This window comes from Geotrypetes seraphini, chromosome 10 (assembly GCF_902459505.1).
Source record: "Geotrypetes seraphini chromosome 10, aGeoSer1.1, whole genome shotgun sequence".
NCBI classification, from domain to species: domain Eukaryota; kingdom Metazoa; phylum Chordata; class Amphibia; order Gymnophiona; family Dermophiidae; genus Geotrypetes; species Geotrypetes seraphini.
Window position 1 is genome coordinate 72,667,473 of NC_047093.1, and position 20,574 is coordinate 72,688,046.

Here is a 20,574-nt window from a genome sequence, read left to right on the forward strand (position 1 = left end):
GACATCCCTCATACCAGAACCCCCACCTCCTCCATAGATCGCCCTAGTTTTCCTCAAACTAAAAAACCAAAGCTTAGATGAAACACAATGCTACAATTTCCATCCTATTGACAATTTACCCTTCATTGCCAAACTCACTGAAAAAATTGTTTTTCGCCAACTCTCCAAATTCTTTGAAAAAACAAATGCCCATCCAAATCAAACCATTTTCCGCATAAATTACTCGACTGAACTGTCCCTGTTCAGTCCCACCACCACCATCTACTACCTCCACGACCACTGAAAATCAGTTCTCCTGATATCCCTTGATCTATCAGCTGTCTTTGATACGATTGATCACGGCCTACTTCTCAACCGTTTTAAAAACAGTGGTATAACCAACTCCGCTCTCTTCTGGTTTTCCTCTTACTTCGCTGATCGGAATTTCAAAGTTCACTCTAAAGGAACATCCTTTCCCCAATCTTTCAAACTTATGGTGTTCCACAAGGTTCTATTCTCTCCCCCCTACTCTTCAATATCTTTTTAGCCCCTCTCTTGACTCTAGCTCAATCTATTGGATTTACCACCTTCGCCTACACTGATGACATTCAACTTCTTCACCCCATTAACCCCACAAACATCAATGATATCCAAGAAATCAATATCAAACTGGATAAAATCAGCTTATGGCTATGAACCAACACACTTTCCCTTAACATAGCCAAATCTTGAGGAATCCTATTCCCAGTCAAATACAATGATACTTTAACTGGACAAATATGTATCGATTCTTGTCAAATTAAAACTACTTGGAATCATTTTGGACAAAGATCTCAATTACCATGATCAAATTAGCTCATTGACCAAAAACTTCTTCTATAAACTCCATCTAATCCGTATTAGAACCTCTGTTCTATAATCTACCTCTACTAAAACTTTAATTCATTCGCTGATCATCTCACACATAGACTATTGCAATTCTCTATACCATGGAATAACTCAAAAGCAAATTTGTCGACTGCAACTGATTCAAAATACTGCGATCAAACTCAACTACAAAGCCAAAAAATACGACCATGTCACCTCGCTTCTTCGAGAATTACATTGGTTGCCAGTCTCACATAGAACAACTTATAAAATACTCCTACTTGTTTTCAAAATTAAGCTCTCCCACTTACCTGCCTTCTTAGAGAAATATCTTTTCTCACATACTCCTTCTAGGGCCCTCAGATCTGCTGATCAGAATTTACTGACAGTCCCCTCGATTAAAGAACTCTATTATACCAGAAACACCATCTTCTCCACCACAGCCCCTTCCCTCTGGAATGCAATTCTACCACATCTCCGCCGTGAAAACTCTAACCAAATTTAAAATTAATCTCAAAACATTTCTGTTCAAAGACGCATACCAAAACTGCATTTAAGAATCCTTTCCAAGGAAAAAAAAAAATGAGAACCGTTTTTAAGATACGACCTCCCTTTCCTTTTGTATTCTCCCCCTACTTCCCTCCATCTTATTTTTATTTTTGATGTAATTTAAAATCTCCCTCCCCCTCCAGCTCCTCTTGTATCCAACATGTCCAAACTTTGTCCCTATCTAGGCTATAACTTGCCTTATTTTATTTTTTATGTTTTATAAATTTTTTATATTGTAAACCTAGATACTAGATACTTGTGATGGTCGGTATACCAAATTATAAATAAACTTGGAAACTTGGAATATGGGTCCTCTGGCTTTGAGGGGCTCATTGGCTGTACATCCGGATGTGGTACATTTTCTGCGGGGTGCTGTTCGACTGCGGCCTCCTTTTCACCTTCCCTGTCCTACATGGAATCAAAATCTTGTTCTGCGTTCTCTGGCTCGTCCGCCATATGAGCCTTTGCAGCAGGCATCTGATGGATCTCATGATCAAGATAGTCTTCCTTGTGGCTTTCATTTCAGCCCGGAGAGTTTCGGAGCTTCAGGCTCTTTCCTTCAGGGATCTCTTCCTGCGTATTATGGATTCTGCGATGATGTTGCATACTCTTCCTTCCTTTCTTCTGAAAGTGGTTTCTGCCCTTTCATGAGTGTCAGGAAGTTTGGCTCCCTGTATTTGCTGGCTCAAAGGTCCAGAACCAAGTGCTGCGGTCCCTAGACATGAGCAGGCTTTTGTTGCAGTACTTAGAAGTTACCAACGAGTTTCATCTTTTGGACCACCAGTTTTTTCTGGTGGGTACTACCCGCAAAGGTAGGCCTGCCTTTAAGGCTACCATTTTCTGGTGGATTCGCTCAGCCATTTCAACGGCTTACGTAGTGGCAGGGAAGAAGCCACCCCTGGGGGGTGAGGGCTCATTCAACCAGAGGAGTATTCCTCCTCTTGGGCAGAGTTGTCAGCTGTGTCTTTGGATGAGATTTGCAGAGCTGCTACATGATCCTCCTTGCACACTTTCACCAAGTTTTACAGGATCAGTGTTTTGGCCAAGCAGGATGCTACTTTTGGTTCCTCTATATTGGCAGCAGGCTAATCGGTCCCCCGTCCCCCCCCCCCCCCCCCCTGAATTTTCGGGACTGCTTTGTTATGTCTCACTGGTCCCGGAATAAAGTCTGATTGTACAAGAACAAAAGATTAGGTTCTTACCTCTACTAATCATTTTTCTTGTAAATCCTCACTTTATTCTGGGAACCCGCTCTGTGCTTTGCTGATTCGGTTTGCCTGCCTTACGAGTACTGTTAAGCTGGAGTTCTATTTCTGGACCAGTCTTTATAAGAGTGCCATCTGACTGGGTTTAGCACTAATTTGGGGGGATTCACTGGTTCAGACACTCCCTTCTGACTGCAGGCTGTGTCTCCCCCCCTACAGCTGTTTTGTCGTTCAGGTTTTCTATGTTTCATAACCTGTTATTTCGTTTTCACAATGTTATTGCATTTGTTATATGAGCAGAATTGATTTGCTAGTTGGGCAGTTCCCCATTTTTTTTTTTCTCTCTCTCTCTTGTTTGTTCTCCTCTACAGATGTTCCTGGCTGCATAAAGATTGACTGAAAGTACAGAAGGAGCATACTCAGTAGTAGAGCGTGAGAAGGAGGGGATAAAAGCTTCATAAGTTTGAAGCTTCCTACAGATCCCTGGCGGGAGGAGATAAACAACCCACTGGTCCTGGAATGAAGTGAGGATTTACAAGAAAGAAGATTAGCAAAGGTAAGAACTTAATCTTTCGGTATCGCTCCATGGTATGACCTCACCTGGAGTATTGCGTTCAATTATTGTCTCCTTATCGCAGGAAAGATATAGCGGCGCTAGAAAAGGTTCAAAGAAGAGCGACCAGGATGATAAAGGGGATAGAACTCCTCATATGAGAAAAGACTAAAAAGGTTAGAGCTCTTCAACTTGGAAGAGTCAGCTGAGGGGAGATATGAGTGAAGTCTACAAAATCCTAAGTGGGTACAAGCGGGTACAAGTGAATCAATTTTTTACTCCATCAAAAATTACAAAGACTACGGGACACTCGAAGTTACAGGAAAATATTTTTTCACTCAGAGAATAGTTAAGCTCTGGAACGCATTGCCAGAGGTTGTGGTAGGAGCGGATAGCGTAGCTGGTTCCTGGAGGAAAGTCCATAGTCTGGTATTGAGTAAGACATGGGGCAAGGCTTGGCTTGCCCTGGATCAGTGGCATGGAATGTTGCTACTCTTTGGGTTTGGGCCAGGTACTAGTGACCTGGATTGGCCACTTTGAGTCTACTGGGCTTGATGGACCTTTGGTCTGACCCAGTAAAGCTATTCTTATGTTCTTATGCATCGGAGGAAATCGCTCTTCGATTCCACTTCGAGTTTCAAGGCCTCAAAATTTGGGACTGCCTCCCCAACCTGCTTAAGTCAGTCCTCCTTCTGTCTTCGATTTTGGAAGGTGCTAAAAATGCATTTGTTTTCATTATATTCTTGCTATGATTCATAATGTCTATGTTGCTAACCTTATTACTTCTATGTAAGCCGCAATGATTCCCAGTTGACATTTGTGAGCTATAAGAAACAATATGGTGTGATATGGATTCCAGAAACTTCATCATTCTCTGTTTTAAAAGTGTTTCCATTAATTTGCTTACCACAGAAGTCAAACTTACTGGCTTGTAACTCCCTGCTTCATCCTTACTTCCACTTTTGTGGCAAAGGACCACCTCAGCCCTTCTCCAGTCCTCCGGTATCACTGTACTCCTTTTTTTTTTTTTTTTTTTCAAATTATGCTCTTGAATCAAGTTAGATTTCTCTTCTATTCTTACAATATACTGTATAAATAGTACTTCAAAACTGTCTACCACCCAGTAGTAGTGGTAACATTAGTTCTACACTTAATTGGTCTTGGATTTTGTCTCTGTGTCAGAGTGATTTAATGATCAATATACTTGACTGATAAATCTTTGTTCCTTTTGTGGGCTGCATCTTTGATATCTGATGTAAGTTATTGCTAAGTGCCAGTTTAGTATCAAAGTATGAACTGAACTGATGCAAATCTAGAATCTCTCATGGGCATTCCCTGACACAAGGGCATCCATTACCTGCCAGTGTGGCAACTTTCACACTTACAAAGCTGCTTTCTTTGAGAGAAGATCAGATGTTCTGGTCACTCAGCCACCTTCAGCTGCTCCTTGGGTGGTAATGACAAATCTGGCTGAATCCAGCAGGAGCAAAGTAAACAGCTGGTCAACCTGCTTACTCTTAATTATTCAACATCACCTCACTCAGTTTCCCACAATAAAAGCAGGAGCACTCAGAAAAGCATTCAAGTAAAACCTGGATTAGCCTTGGTTAAGATTTGGGCATGGGATATGACTCTTCAATTTTGTTTTTGCTTCCTTGTTTTTAGTTATTTGTTGTTATATTTTTAACATATTTAATTAGCCAGCAGTTCTAAAGCTGACAAAGACGTTCTCCACTTATTAAACTGTGCCAACCTGACACATGATCATGGAGGGAGCATAATGATGTTGTACTATTGGCCTAGTTTTAATGACCTGCTTTACAGTTTAGGTGCTTAGAGGCCCTTGGTTATTAGGTCATTGTGGCTTCTGCACAGACCTAAGTGTGCTTGAATAGGGTACAGAAAGAAGAAACGTCAACCATATAATAGATTTAAGCAAATGCTCTTATGTATTTAAAACTTGTAGTTTTATTAATCCTGTAAAATTGGATCTTTTGTGTCAAATTAATCATGCTCTTTTTAGACACACTTGACAAGATCTACACATGGATTCGATTTACTTATGGAATTAAATTGAAGCCACTTATTAACGATTCTTCAGGATTGATTTTCATTTGGGGGAGGAAGGGCATGGGACATGTTTTGGAAAAAAAATCATTTTAATTGCTATACTTACTGCATTAAAAGTAGATTAAATAGAAAATGCTCATATGTATTTCTTTTCTATAGTGTGCAAACATAGAAGTGACTTGAAATTGTAATTTAATAACCTTCATTGCACCCTGCAGCCTTAAAATTTCCTGTGAGTTTCTGTTCCTTTGTTGCACTGGGGCTTAACAGAATGTTAACTTGGTAATAGGCACAGGGCCTTCCCCATTATGTGTCTTTCTATCGAGCGGTTCTGCATGACTAGTTAAAGGAGATGGCAAGAAGATTAATGAAGGCAAGGATCTACAGAAAGGTGTACCTTTGCAAAGACTTCAACCAAAGAGATATTAGAGCTGAACCAGCGCTGGGCTTATTTTTTCCCCCTTTACCCTGTGACCTTTGAACCTGCCTTACTGTCAGGAACTGCCAACACAGTCGACATTTTGATTGATGTTGCTGCAGGAGTCACTCTTTCCCACTGAATTCCACATCTGCACGAAAATAGCTTTTCTAGCCCAATACATATGGTTAAGCGATAGCCGGCGTTGATAGCTGTGCTGCCTTTATGGAGATTTCATTTTAAACCAAAAAGGTAATTGATGTGTTAATATGTGAACTGGTTCCTTTTACACCATCAGCTCCTTTTGGAACATTATAATAAGATTCATTCAGATAACGGAAGAAGTGGGAAAAAAAAGAAGATAGAAACACACAGGCATTGGTTGAGTGCTGTATAGCCACTAAACTGTAATAAAGATGAATAAAAACTCTTTTTTTTATGTCAGAGACTGGAATGGAGCTTTTAAATACTTGTATATGTACTACCTAGTCCAATACATCTATTTCTATCTATTTTTTCCAGAATGTTTCATACACAGAAAACTGAGGTTTCCTAATAATCTGAAGAACATAAGTGTCATATGTCATATAGATTACATGCAGTAAACTATTACTGGCAATGTTTAAGTCTTATGGTATTTTTGTGGCACTTTGTACTATACTCTGAGACATATATTCAGCAGTTAATTTTAACAGAAGACTTAATTAGGCGTTCATGCAACAGCAGCATTAAATTGTTGCAGTGCTCTAATCATCCACACCCCTTGCCATACCATGGCCTTCTAAAGTTGGTCCACTCCCCTTTCCATACCACCAATCTGCCTCCTTTCTCAGCAGGGCACTGCATATGAAATGAATAGGGTCCCTACATAACTCAGGTATTTGAATTTTCGGCAAGTTTTAACTTCATACAGATATTCTGTATTCATGAGCGCCTAAAAGTCCAAATTGTTAAAATGATGAAATTTGTTCAACTTGTACCTTACAAAAAGAGACCTTTTCTGAATGACCTTTTTTATTTTTATTTTTTTAAACAGATGGAGCATGCTAATAAGCAGCTTGCAAAGTGAGGAGTTCACAGTAATTGCTTTTGCATTATTGTGGCTTTTGGCGTCTCATGCCCAAGCTGCCTTTTTATTTAAAAGTCAGAGATATTGCATCAGTGGTGCTGCACCCCAGGTGTCTGTTACAAGATTGTTGGCCCCTTGCAAGGTTGACTTCCCCAGAAACATAGTGGCAAGCTAACAAGTTGACTTGATGTCATAACATGGGATTCCTGATTATAGGATAAGTTGGGTCTGTTCAATTGTCTTCAAGTCTGTGTAGTCTAAAAATATATATATATATATATAGAGAGAGAGAGAGAGAGAAGAGAGAGACAGATAAAATTAAGTGGTATACACTACATTTTCGAACTGCAGCAGTACTCATTAGGTCACTAGAAGTCCATATTTAGGTCCATATTTAGGTCACTAGAAGTCCATATTTTATCTTCTAGAGACTTTTGGATTTATATTGGGTTTAGGACCTAAATCTCTCAAGTTAATTTTTTTATTAAACTGCCTTTATGAAGAGATTCATTTAGGGTAGTTTAGTAGTATCTAGACACCTTTCTTTAGCAACCATCTGTGCATGCAAACTGGATATTCTTGAGATCCTGAGTCCGGCTCTTTAAATTAGAACTTGTCTTATTTCTGCTTCCTGACTAATCCACCAGTAACTGCTATCACCAGTCGCAACAAAAAATGTTGCATCTCTGCTGTCACCAACCCCATCTAGAAATGTTGCATCTCTGCTGTCAGTAGGTTTTATTTTCTGCATAGTTTCTGAATTGTAAGGTTTTCTGTTTCACAGTATCTGCCAGTAGAGGGATGTTGTGCTGCTGTTGACGTGATGCCAGAATTTGAATATATATTTGATTTGAATGACAGTTGAGAAATCTGGGACTGATGTGTTGCGTACGAAAAATGCCTTTACCTTGGTGTGGTATACAGGCCTCCGAGACAAAAGGAAGACAAAGACAAAGAATTGATTGAGGACATAGAGAACATCACTTTGCGTGGTGACACAGTACTGTTAGGCGACTTCAACATGCCAGATGCAGACTGGAACACCCTCTCAGCAACTACGAGCGGTAGCAAAAGAATAATAACCTCCATTAAGGGTGCACAACTAAAACAAATGGTATTAGAGCCCACCAGGGAAAAAGCAATACTGGACCTGGTACTCACAAATGGAGACAGTGTCTCGGAAGTATCAGTGGGAGACACGCTGGCCTCCAGTGACCACAACATGGTATGGCTCAACCTCAGGAAAGGCTTCTCTAAATCAAACACAGCAACGAGGGTCCTCAACTTTAGGGAGGCAGATTTCGACCACATGAGAGAATTTGTCCATCAAAAGCTGCAAAACCATGCAGAAACTGACAATCCGGAAACTATGTGGTCAAACCTAAAATCCATCCTGAACGAAGCATCTAGCCGCTACGTAAAAACAGTAAGCAAACGCCGGAGAAACAAAAAACCACAATGGTTCAACAAGGAAATTTCGGACCTCATTAAAATGGAAAAAGAAACATTTATTACCTACAAACATCTTGGGTAAAGGGAGGCAAAAGAAGACTATCTGGCCAGATCTAAGGCTGTCAAAAAGGCAGTCAGGGAAGCCAAACTTCAAACAGAGGAAGATCTAGCACAGAACATTAAAAAAGGGGACAAATCCTTCTTCAGGTACATTAGCGACAGGAAGAGAAACAAAAATGGAATAGAACGCCTTAGGAAATCAGATGGAAACTACGCAGAATCTGATACTGCCAAAGCAGAACTGCTAAACGAATACTTCTGCTCAGTATTCACCTGTGAAGCACCGGGAGATGGTCCGCAACTACAAATAAGAAACAGCCAAAATGACCTGTTTCGTGATTACGAGTTTACACCTAGTAATGTCTACCACGAACTTTCAAGACTCAAAGTAGACAAAGCTATGGGGCCAGACAATCTACACCCCAGGGTACTCAGAGAGCTGAGTGAAGTTCTGGCTAAACCACTATCCGTACTCTTCAATCTTTCCATGCGCACGGGAATAGTACCCCTAGACTGGAAAACAGCTAACGTAATTCCACTCCACAAAAAGGGCTGCAGAACGGAGACAGGAAATTACAGACCAGTGAGTCTTACATCCATAGTGTGCAAACTCATGGAAACACTGATCAAACAGGAACTTGACAAAATTCTAGATGAAGAAAATCTACGTGATCCACATCAACACGGATTCACCAGGGGAAGGTCCTGCCAATCTAATCTGATTGACTTCTTTGATTGGGTGACCAGTCATCTGGATGCCGGTGAGTCCCTTGACGTGATATACTTGGACTTCAGCAAAGCTTTTGATAGCGTTCCACACCGCAGGCTGTTGAACAAACTAAAATCGATGGGATTAGGGGATACATTCACAACATGGGTAAGGGATTGGCTAGATGGTAGGCTTCAAAGGGTGATGGTAAATGGTACCCCCTCCAAAACGTCAGCAGTGATGAGTGGAGTACCTCAGGGCTCCGTCTTAGGGCCGATTCTATTCAATTTATTCATAGGAGATTTGACCCAAGGACTTAGAGGAAAAGTATCACTGTTTGCTGACGATGCCAAACTATGCAACATAGTTGGCAAAAGCAGTGTGCCTGACTTTATGACGCAGGACCTAAGACAGCTTGAACAGTGGTCATCAACTTGGCAGCTGGGCTTTAATGCTAAAAAATGTAAAGTAATGCACCTAGGCAAAAAAAATCCACACAGAACTTACACACTAAATGGTGAAACCTTGTCCAGGACCACGGTGGAACGTGACTTAGGAGTGATCATTAGCGACGATATGAAGGCTGCCAATCAGGTAGAGAAGGCATCGTCCAAGGCAAGACAAATGATGGGCTGTATCCGTAGGGGTTTTGTCAGCAGAAAACCTGAAGTCATAATGCCGCTGTACAGATCCATGGTGAGACCTCATCTCGAGTATTGTGTTCAATTCTGGAGACCACACTACCGAAAAGATGTGTTGAGAATTGAGTCGGTTCAGCGAATGGCTACCAGGATGGTTTTGGGGCTCAGGGAACTCACGTATGAAGAAAGGTTAAAAAAACTGCGGATGTACTCACTGGAGGAGCGAAGAGAGAGAGGGGACATGATTGAGACCTTTAAGTATATTACTGGGCGTATAGAGGTGAAAGATGATATCTTCAGTCTTACAGGGCCCTCAGTAACCAGAGGACACTCGCTGAAAATCAGGGGAGGGAAATTTCAGGGTGATGCGAGGAAGTACTTCTTCACTGAAAGGGTGGTAGATCATTGGAACGAGCTGCCTCAGAGGGTGATTGAGGCCAGCAGCGTGTTAGAGTTCAAGAGAAAATGGGATATTCATGTGGGATCTCTAGGAGAGTAAGAATCAGGGAGTGGGTCATTGGTATGGGCAGACTCGATGGGCTATAGCCCTTTTCTGCCGTCAATTTCTATGTTTCTATGTTTCTACTTTTTTTTTTTTTGTAGCATTGGATTAAATGGTAGGCAAATTCACACTAAACTTGCTATCAGCAATTAAATATTTAGGGATCGATATTGAAAGTGATTTAACTGACCAAAACTAGCTCCTGGCTAGTTAAATTGTCTGTTCATGGCCAACTGGTCATTTTCAGTGGCATTTATCCGGTTAGTGCCACTGAAAATGTCTAGTTAGCGCTTAAAGAAGAACTGGCTAACTTGAAGGTGTTCTAGGAGTGGAGTCGGCACTTGGTTAAGTACTGATACACAGTCCTTAACTAGCCAAGGTTACTGCATAAATAGAATCACATAAGTCAGTCCTATCTTTAAGAGATGTCCCATAGCCAGTTTAATAATGAATATTGCACTGAACCGGCTATGGTGGAGCTGGCTTTGGAAACCTGGAAATTCAGTGTTGAAGCCTGGATGTTGTCAGTATTGAATTTCCAGGCTTAATGCTGATGGCAGTTAATAAAACACTGAGAGTTGCCAGCTGAATATCGACCCCTTAATTTTTTGTTCAGCTGTGAATTTTAGTGTTCAGTGTGTCACATATGTGAGCATTTTCAGGTGTGTCACAACATAAGAAAGGTTGATAACCAAGCTCTAGAGAATATATGTCTATATCAGACACTGTTCTGATTGCTAGTGTCAGATTAACAAAAATCCACACACATACTGTACATTTCTGTAGCCTTCTCCTGTGTAATATACACAAACAGCCAGCTGAAGTCTCTCAAATTCATATACCTATTCAGCTAAAACTCTTCCTTACACATTTACATCCTTCCCCTACCAGGCAGATGAGTTGAGTGGTGTTTTTGTTCATCACCATTTCCTATGTGCCTTGCTGATAAAACAGCCTCCTTTCACTGCCTGAAAACCCCTCTTCAACCGCTGGTGGGCCACTGTATTTCAAGGTGTGCATCAAAGTAGAACAATCCAGTTGACAACTTTCAGTTTAGATTAACCCACCTTCCAAATATAGCTATTCTGTAGACCATGGGTGCCCAAATACGTCGATCAAGATCGACCGGTAGATCGCGAAGGCAAAGTGAATTGATCGTGGAGCCCATCCCGGGCTCCGTGATAGACTCACGTTGTCTTCACAATCTACTGAGCCGATCAGCCTTCCTCTCCCCGATGTCAATTCTGCCGTCGGAGAGGAAGTTCCGAGCCAGCCAATCACTGACTGGCTGGCCTGGAACTTCCTCTCCGACAGCAGAATTGACATCGAGGAGAGGAATGCTGGTCGGCCCGATGCATGGAAGCAGGGAGAGCTTGGGGCGGCGGTGGCTTTGGGGCCTATTCCCCGATGGCGGCGGCAGTGGCTTGGGGGAGAGCAGGGAGAAAGAAAGAAAGGGGGCAGGGAGAAAGAAGGAAAGGAGGGAAACAGAAAGAAAGAAAGAGGGCATGAAGAGAGAAAAAAAGAAAGGGAAGCAGGGAGAGAGGAAGAAAAAGTTGGGGGAGGAAATGAGGTCTGGAGGAGAGGAAGCATACAGGCTGAAAGAAGGGAAGAAAGATTGGATTGCACAGTCGGAAGAAGAAAGTGCAACCAGAGACTTATGAAATCACCAGACAGTAAAGGTAGGAAAAATGATTTTATTTTCAATTTAGTGATCAAAATGTGTCCGTTTTGAGAATTTATATCTGCTGTCTATATTTTGCACTATGGCCCCCTTTTACTAAACCGCAATAGCGGTCTTTAGCGCAGGGAGCCTATGAGCGTTGAGAGCAGCGCGGGGCATTCAGCGCAGCTCCCTGCACTAAGAACTGCTATCACGGTTTAGTAAAAAGGGAGGGGGTATATTTGTCTATTTTTGTATGGTTGTTACTGAGGTGACAGTGCATAGAGTCATCTGCCTTGACCTCTTTGAAAAAACACCAGAATATAAATGATAATTAACATTTTCTCTGCATACAGTGTGCTTTGTGTTTTTTTTTTAAATTTTGTTGTTGGTAGATCATTTTGACTTGGTCATTTTAAAAGTAGCTCGCAAGCCCAAAAAGTGTGGGCACCCCAGCTGTAAACTATTAGCAAAAGTGTGATATATTTTTTTAACTATAAATTTGTTTAGTAATATTGTTCCAACTCAGTATGTTCCATTAGGTGGGAGAATGCTGAATTCTTATCTCTCTAGCCACAGTTCTACCTACCTTTCTGGTTAAACTGAATGAGCCATGCTGGTCTTTGGGCTAGATTCACTAAGCAAACCGATCGTGTACTGATCGGTAATTTGTTATAATTAGGGCTGAACAATTAATGTGTTAATAACGTGATTAACATGTATTGTTTAAAGGCAACAAAAAATTTTAACATGATTAACAAGTCTGACAGCACTTCCTGTGTGCTCCACCAGAACTGAAGTCAAACGGAAGATGACATTGGAGGAACGTTATATTACTACTTCCTCTCTGCCGTTGCCACTGCTGCCCACCCCCAAAGAGCTGCCTTGCCACCACCATCCATCCCCAGAGAGCTGCCTTGCTGCAGCTGCTATTGTTGCTACCCCCGGAAAGCCATTAGCACTGCTGCCCACTCCTGGAGAGCTGCCATTGCCACTGCTGCCCACCCCCAGAGAGCCACCGCCCACTGCCAGAGAGCTGCCATGTCACCATTGGATAGTTGCCTTGCCGCCCACCACCAGAGAGCTGCCTTGCCACTGTGCTGCCTTGCCGCTGCCGCCCATATCTGGAGAGCTGCCTTGCCGCTGTCGCCATACCCAGAGAGCTACCTTCCCGTTGCCATTGCCACCACAAACCACCCCTAGAGAGCTGTCTTTGCTGCTACTTCCCACCCCTGGAGAACTGCTTTGCTGCCACTGTCTGCCACGGTCCACTATAGCCCCTCTCTCCCTCCTTCCCACTAACCTTTTATAGCATTCCAGCAGTGCTAGTAATTAAAGCAGAGCATTGCTAGTAGGGTCGCTGGCTTCAGTCTCTCAATTTCTTCAGTCCCTGCTACACCAGAACAGGAAGTTACCGTACATCAGCTGTTCCAGTGTAAGCAGGTACTAAAGAGCCTGCGAGAAGCTATGGAGCAGGCAAGCTTGCCTGCAGTGGTCTGCTTTAATCGCTAGCACTAGTGGCAGGCTGTAAAAGATTAGTTAGAGGGAGGGAAGGAGAGCAACCAACCTGACCCTGGGAGGGCGGAAAGAGACAGAGACCCGACAATTGAGGGAAGGGGGAGGAAGTAAAGAGACATACCCATCCACCATGGAAGGGAGACATACCCGACCATGGAGGAAAGAGAGAAAGACCCAACCATGGAGAGGAAGGAGGAGAGAGACCCAACCATGGAGGGGAGAGAGAGAGAGAGATCCAACCATGGGGGGGAAGGAGAGAGAGAGAGAGAGATCCAACCATGGGGGGGAAGGAGAGAGAGACCTAACCAGGGAGAGAGGAAGTAGGAGAGAGAGCGAGAGACCCAGTCATGGAGAGGAGAAGGAGAGAGAGAAAGAGAGAGAGACCCAACCATGGAGGGGGGGAGGAGAGAGGGACCTAACCAGGGAGAGAGGAAGTAGGAGAGAGAGAGACCAACCATGGAGAGAGAGAGAGACCCAATCATGGAGGGGAAAAGGAGAGAGAGATCCAGCCATGGAGGGAAGAAAGAGAGAGAGAGACCCAGCCATGGAGGGGGGAAGGAGAGAGAGACCTAACCAGGGAGAGAGGAAGTAAGAGAGAGAGAGAGACCCAACCAAGGAGGGAGGAAGGAAGGAGAGAGAGGGAGACCAACCAGGAAGGGAGGAGAGAGAGAGAAACCCAGTCATGGGGGGTGGAAGAAGAGAGGGAGACCCTAGTGAGAAAGAGAGAGACCCAACCACAAAGTGAAGGAGGAGAGAAAGAGGGTAAGATCACAGGAAGATTTGCTGGGAGAAAGAGGTGCAGATGGGGGAGATAGGGTAATGTACAGAATGAGAGGGCTAGATTCTGGAAATATGGATTGAAAAAACAAGGGAAATGGTGACAGGAGGGAAGAAGGGAAGTGGTGGGCAGAGGGAGGGGAGGGGAAGGAAGAGAGAAGGGAAGAGAGGGTACCCAAGGAAGGGGAGGGAGATGATGGTGTCCATGAATGGCTGGTAAGGGAAGAGAAGGGACGGAAACTAGAGAATGGCATGGGGACAAATTTGTCCCTGTCCCCGCAGGATCTCAATATCACTGTCTCGTCCCCACAAGTTCTGTCCTTGTCCAATTCTTGCAAGCTCTGTCTTAACTGCACAAGCCTCAAACACTTTTATGATTTTAAAGTGTTCAAGGCTTGTGCAGATAGGGACAGAGCTTTAGGGGATGGGATGGGAAATTGAGATCCCATGCAGATGAGAACAAATTTGTCTCCATGTCATTCTCTAACGGAAACTAGACAGATTTGAAAAGGAGGAAAAAAAGTTGATCATGTAAGATGGATATAGGACAGAAAGTAAAGAAGAGAAAAAAGAAAGCGTGAATAGACAGAGCACAGGGAAGCAGAACCAGAGATGTGGAAAGAGATGATTAGAAAGATAAAATCACCAGACAACAAAGGTAAGATAAATGATTTTATTTGTAGTTTAGTAAGGGGATAATGGGATTTGAAATACAGCCTTTCTGTGGGACAAATGAATTGAAATGTGTCAGTTTTGAGAATTTATATATATGCTGTACTATACAGGAGGAAATGTGAGGGGTGCTTTATGCGATTAATCACACAATTGTTAAAAAATTTCAATGTACGGCCCTAGTTATAATACATTTCATGGTATGGTCATTGCATGAAATGATAAAAGGACTGGAAAAGCTGACCAATTAAATCTTTCAATTTGCAAATTTTTAGGGAGGCTCGAAAATTGCTCCAAGTGCATGAAAATATAATTAGTTATTGTTGCACATTTGAGATGTTAACAGGAGTGAGAATGCAACATTTTCCTACCCAGTGGAATCTACTCTGAGTTGGAACAGTATTACAAGCCAGATTTGTCATGCATCAAAGTAGAAATGTGACCTACTTTCTTTAGAGCATTTTGCACGCTTTCTTGTTTTCTCTGTAGATCTTATTTCAGATTCTCCTATTGTAAATTAGTTTGTTTTGAATTTTCATTTATACATCTTTTAAAACTAAAGACAAGATCATCCTAGAAATAGCAATTTAAAAAATGAAGCTAGAGAACATGCACATTTGTATTTTTAACTCAATAGTGCCCCCCCTGTCTGTCCAGCAGCTCAGTTGTAAGATGTCAGGATGCATTTGATCCTTTGAACCAGTCAGTTCTAACAGTGTTAATGAAATTATTCCTAAGGATGGTACTTTATCCATGGGGAAGTTTAATACAGAATTCTTTTGAGTGAACCACTTGGTATATCACAGCCCTTTTTATGTAGTGTAAAGAAATCATTGATCTGGCCAGGGCTATCTAAAAGCGCTCTTAAAAAACAACAAAGTTTTGACACAGCGCATTGCTCAGGCTAGCACTGTCATATATGTGTCTACTGGTAGAAAGAGTAGGCTGCCAAGACAAGTGCAAGGGTTTGGGGGGAGGGAGGAGGACAGTTGTTACTACAGTGATGGCTCATATCAGTGAAGACAGGTACAGAAGGATTGCTATGGAGGTGATTTGCTTCCTTTGTCATGCAAGCATGGTGTCTGGGGGCATGAGGGGGACTGAGCAAATATATATTGCTTGGATAATTTCTTGTCACTTTTCTGGCTTTTCTTGAAGGCAGTGGGGGACAGTTTGGGGAGAGAAGTAATCCAGATTGGGGTGTTGTGCATTTCTTCATTTCATGCTTTGCCAGTATCATAGAATATTTAGTTTTGCTCAGCAGGCTCTAAGGCCAGAGTTCTGGTTCAAAATTTCAGTTCAGGGCTGGTTCCCCTCCAGTCCCTAACTCAGGTTTCTTGAAACATCATATATTTTTATACCACTTCACAGAGTTTTTTCGAAGCACAACTTGTTTGATTACCAGAGCTTTGAATATCCCACTGTATTTACAGTATACCATGCTCATTAGAAACTGATAGTATATTCAGTGCATCACTGACTGGGTAAGGGAACTGCTTTTAATTGATGAAGTGATCTTTGGTATCCTAGGTTAGAGCATGGCTGCAGAGAAAACTAAGACATTTTATGCATACCACCGGAGAGTTGGCTGACACTACCTATGCTTCGATGTTGGAAATGGGGAAACTTTGGCTTGCAACTATCATAATTATGCCTGAGGCCAAAGAAACTCATCAGGGCTAAAAGAGACAGTAGATAAGCCTTGGTTCAATCCCCCCATACATTCCCATACAGGGCCGCCGCGTGAGCGGACTGCTGGGCACGATGGACCACTGGACTGACCCAGCAGCGGCAATTCTTATGTTCTATAGCATAAATGCCAACTTTGTCATCCTCCTGGTCCAATGCAGATCACTCATCAATGTTCAAAAGTAGAAAAGTCTGATGCTGCCTCCCCCCCCAAAAAAAAAATACCTAACTGCATTAAAAATTTTAAGTTTTAAGGGGGTAGGGGGGGACACACAGACATTTAGTATGATTTTATAACAGATTGCAAATGGTACTTAGTAGAGAATGACACGGTGGCGGTTTACCCGCGGCCACCGCATTTTAGCCGCGGGTCACCCGCCGAAAACGGGGAAGAAAACTAGCAGTCGCTGCGGCGACGGGGACAAGGCCATTCACCGCCCGCGGGGCGGTGAATGGTCTTGTCCCCGCAGTGAGGCATGAAGGATCGCGCGGTCCCCGCAGCTCACACCCGCCTGCCCAATCGATTCTAGTGTTTAGCCAGCTCTCTCCCTTCTCCTCACCTTAGTTTGTAGATTTTCTTTTTCGGCGACCCACACGCTATCAGAGAGCCGCGCATGCGGGGCTGCTCAGTGTTCAATCTTCTGCTCTGACGCAACCGGAAACAGGAAGTTGCAGCAGAGCAGAAGATTGAACACTGAGCAGCCGCGCATGCGCGGCTCTCTGATAGCGTGCGGGTCGCCGAAAAAGAAAATCTACAAACTAAGGTGAGGAGAAGGGAGAGAGCTGGCTAAACACTAGGATCGATTGGGCAGGCAGGTAGTGGCTGCGGGGACCGTGCGATCGCTAGTGTTCCCGGCTCAAATTGGAAGGAGGGAGTGAAAGGGAAAAGGATTCTGGGCCAAGGATTCTGGGCCAAGGGGAAAGAAAAACCCACAGCAGGAAAGAAAGGGAAGGACTGGCAGGTGAGCCAGATGCTAGAAGCAGGGGGGGGAAGAAAGAGGGAAAAAAGCTAGATGGGGTTGAAAAGAAGAGACACACTGGTATGGAAGAGGAAGATAGGGGAAATCTGGACACAGGAAGGTAACAGAAAGAGGGGAAATTATGTGCATGGGGCATAGGGACAGAGACATAAAGGGGACCTGCCATGGGGATGGTATATGGACACAGGGGGGAGGGGGCAATGACAGATACATAGGGGAGATATTAGAAATGGAGAAAATAGGAGCACAGAAGCGAGATGGTTTGTGGGGATGGGACAGGGACCGAGCTCGCAGGCTCCAGTGGCTTGCACAAATTACATTGTAACGTGCCATGAAAATAAGAGGGAAGAAGGTAGATAGATAAGCCACGTGAGAGGAGCTGAAGGGTAGTAGAAAGGAACAGATGGTAAAGGAGGGAGGGAAGGGTGGTGGTGGAAAGGAATAGGACAGACATTGAAGGAGGGTGGAGAGGAACAGACCCCGAAGGGAAATGTGGAAGACAGAGTGGGAAGAAGACAGATGCCAGACTATGCGGGAGCGGAGGGAAGAAGATGGGTGCTAGACCAATTGGGGGGGGGGTTAAGGGAGAGGCACAGTAACAGCAAATGGAAGACGCAGAGAGAAGACACACAGTGGATGGAAGGAATTCAATGAGAAGATGTGGAAAGCAGAAACCAGACAACAAAGGTAGAAAAAAAAATTATATTTATTTATTTATTTTTTGCTTTAGGATAAAATAGTATATTAGTTGTGTTGATAAAAATTTATAAACAAAGCCCTGCCAGCTGAACATCTCTTTCTCTAGTTCAGCAGCAGGAACTTTGATTTATAAGAAAGGAATAAGCTAAATATTACAGTACTAAGGCTTATATGGATGCAGCGGGGACGGTGACGGGGCGGTGAATGGGATGGCAGTGGCGGTGACGGGGCGGTGAAGGGAACGGCGGTGACGGGGCGGTGCAGAGGATGGTGGGCCGGTGACGGGGACAGATTTTTTCCCCGTGTCATTCTCTAGTACTTAGTACAATACTCTGCTAAATCTGATATAGCAGTAATATATTTAAGCTCTTGATAGTCTCGACATTTTCTACTATAGTGAGGATGTTAATTTTAGCACTCAGACTAATACCCCAATTGGAGCAGCTCCACTAATGCACCATTTGGGATCTTTTATCTAAGGCTTGTGCACCGGCAACTGAGAATGAGGGCCATTTTCGATAGGATATCTAAGTCTGACTTTGGATGTTTCCCACAAGAAGTCCAAAGTCAGAGGTGGAGAAACAGCCATGTTTGAACCAGACAACACCGCAAGACTTCCAATTTTTTATTATTTTTTTTTAAATTATTTAGTTAGACGTCTTGGCTACCAGGATGTCCAAACCTTACGATGTCCAAATTTATTTGCCATTTTCGACCACACAGCTGTCCAAGTTCAAAAAGTCCTAATACAGGCCATTTAGATGTAGGAGGGGCCAGCCTTGGAATGGACTTGCCATATAAACATACCAAAAGAGCAGTGGGGCACCTTGGAGGGCACTGCTGTGAACTTCACATAAAGGCTGCCAAAAGTACATCTCATTATAACACCCTTATAATGTATGGTGAGCCAAAACCTACCAACCCAGTGGCATCTATACAGCAGTATAGTAGAGTTTTGGTGGGCTCATACTTTCCACCAAAAATGTAGTGGTTAGAGTGGCTTATGGGCCTGGATCCTCTATGACTCACTAGCCAACTCACCAGGCTACTTAAGACACCAGGCTACTTAAGACACCTGTGTGTTGCTCAATTAGGCTTTTCCATACCAGGCGCTACTGGCATGTACTGTTTCATTCAGATTTTTGGGGGGTGGGAGGAGTCAGTGACCTTGGGGGGAGTGTGAGGGGTCATTGCTTAATCCCTTCAGTGGTCATCTGGTCGGTTTGGATACCTTTTTGGCACTTAGATCTCTCAAAACAGGTCTAGCTGGAAACATGTTTTCCATCCAGGATGTCCTGGGAAAGGTTCAGTTTACAGGATGTCAAAGTCTAAGCTCCCTCAAAGCACGCCTCCAACATGCCCTCCCCTCCCCTTTTTTTTTCTCAGACGCACAGCTGGTAGAACGGCTCTCAAGATGTCCAGAAAGATGGTTTCAAAAATCAACACTTGGATGTCTTGGTGATTAGGATGTCTAAGTACCAATTTATGGCATTTTTTGGATATCTTAAAGTTTTGAAAATGTCCCTAAATAGGTGTTGCGATATAAAATTTGAGAATTAATGTTGGTTTTTGCCCTTTAGAACTGCAATCTGGTTTGATTTTTTTTTTTTTTTTTTTTTTGGGTTGCAAGCATTTCTAGAGACCCACCCACACCTTTTCTTCCAGCCCATGAAGTGGACCCTGTTCCAAAACAAAAATGCTTTTGTTGCCAGAGAATTTGCTAAGGCATCTAGTGTAGCTGAGTTTAAAAGGGGGTAGAACAAATCTCTGCAGAAGTCCATAACCAGTTATTAGCCAGATAGATACATGGACTTGGGAAAGCCACCATTTACCCATGAGAGTAGACAGCAAATAATAGATTTGGGACAGCCAATCAGAAAGGATGCTGATGTTCGTGGACCTTTGGTCTGACCAATCATGGCAAGTTAGTGTTCTTAGGCTCTAAACACACATGATAGCTCAACAAACCAATCATTTGAGTTGGGGGGGGGGGTGGAAAGAAGTGGTTTCATGCAAGAGAGCAAAATTTATGATCACAAAATCCCCAAACCCTTATTTGACCTCTTTTATTTATTCATTCAATTTTCTATACCGTTCTCCCAAGGGGAGCTCAGAACGGTTTACATGTATTTATTCAGGTACTCAAGCAGTTTTCTTACTGTTAATAATCATCACCACCATATATTTCTTTTGTTAAGGTCAACATTTGAGGGGTATTTTTTTGAAAGTACCAAAATTAACAGTACTTGCATTGAATTTTAAATAATTATTGGCGGAGCACAAACAAGAGTTTGGCTTGAATTTATATTAAATACCTCCTTTATTGAATAGCTTTTTCCATAAAAACACTCAGGAGTACAATCAGGCACATCCATTGCCTCATTCTTTTAACAAATATATTCCACAGCCCTATTAAAAGGGGTCTCTCCATCTATCCTGTCAAAGCTAGTCTGCCGGGGTTTTTTGTTTTTTTTTTTAGTTTAATTACACTATCCAATTAAAACT

At 42.9% G+C, this 20,574-nt stretch overlaps 1 protein-coding gene across 6 annotated transcripts in view; it reads left to right on the forward strand.

Annotated features, from left to right (window-relative positions):
- Positions 1–20,574, forward strand: part of MAPKAP1 (MAPK associated protein 1) — a 479,755-nt gene that overhangs the window by 428,835 nt on the left and 30,346 nt on the right. Inside the window, exon 11 of one of the 6 annotated variants that reach the window (XM_033961254.1) lies at positions 2,972–3,067. The exons of the other annotated variants lie outside the window; for them this stretch is intronic. Coding sequence (XP_033817145.1) covers positions 2,972–3,000 — 29 coding nt within the window. The 3' untranslated portion in view covers positions 3,001–3,067. Of the gene's footprint in view, positions 1–2,971; positions 3,068–20,574 lie in introns of those variants that run through there. 6 annotated transcript variants of the gene reach the window in all.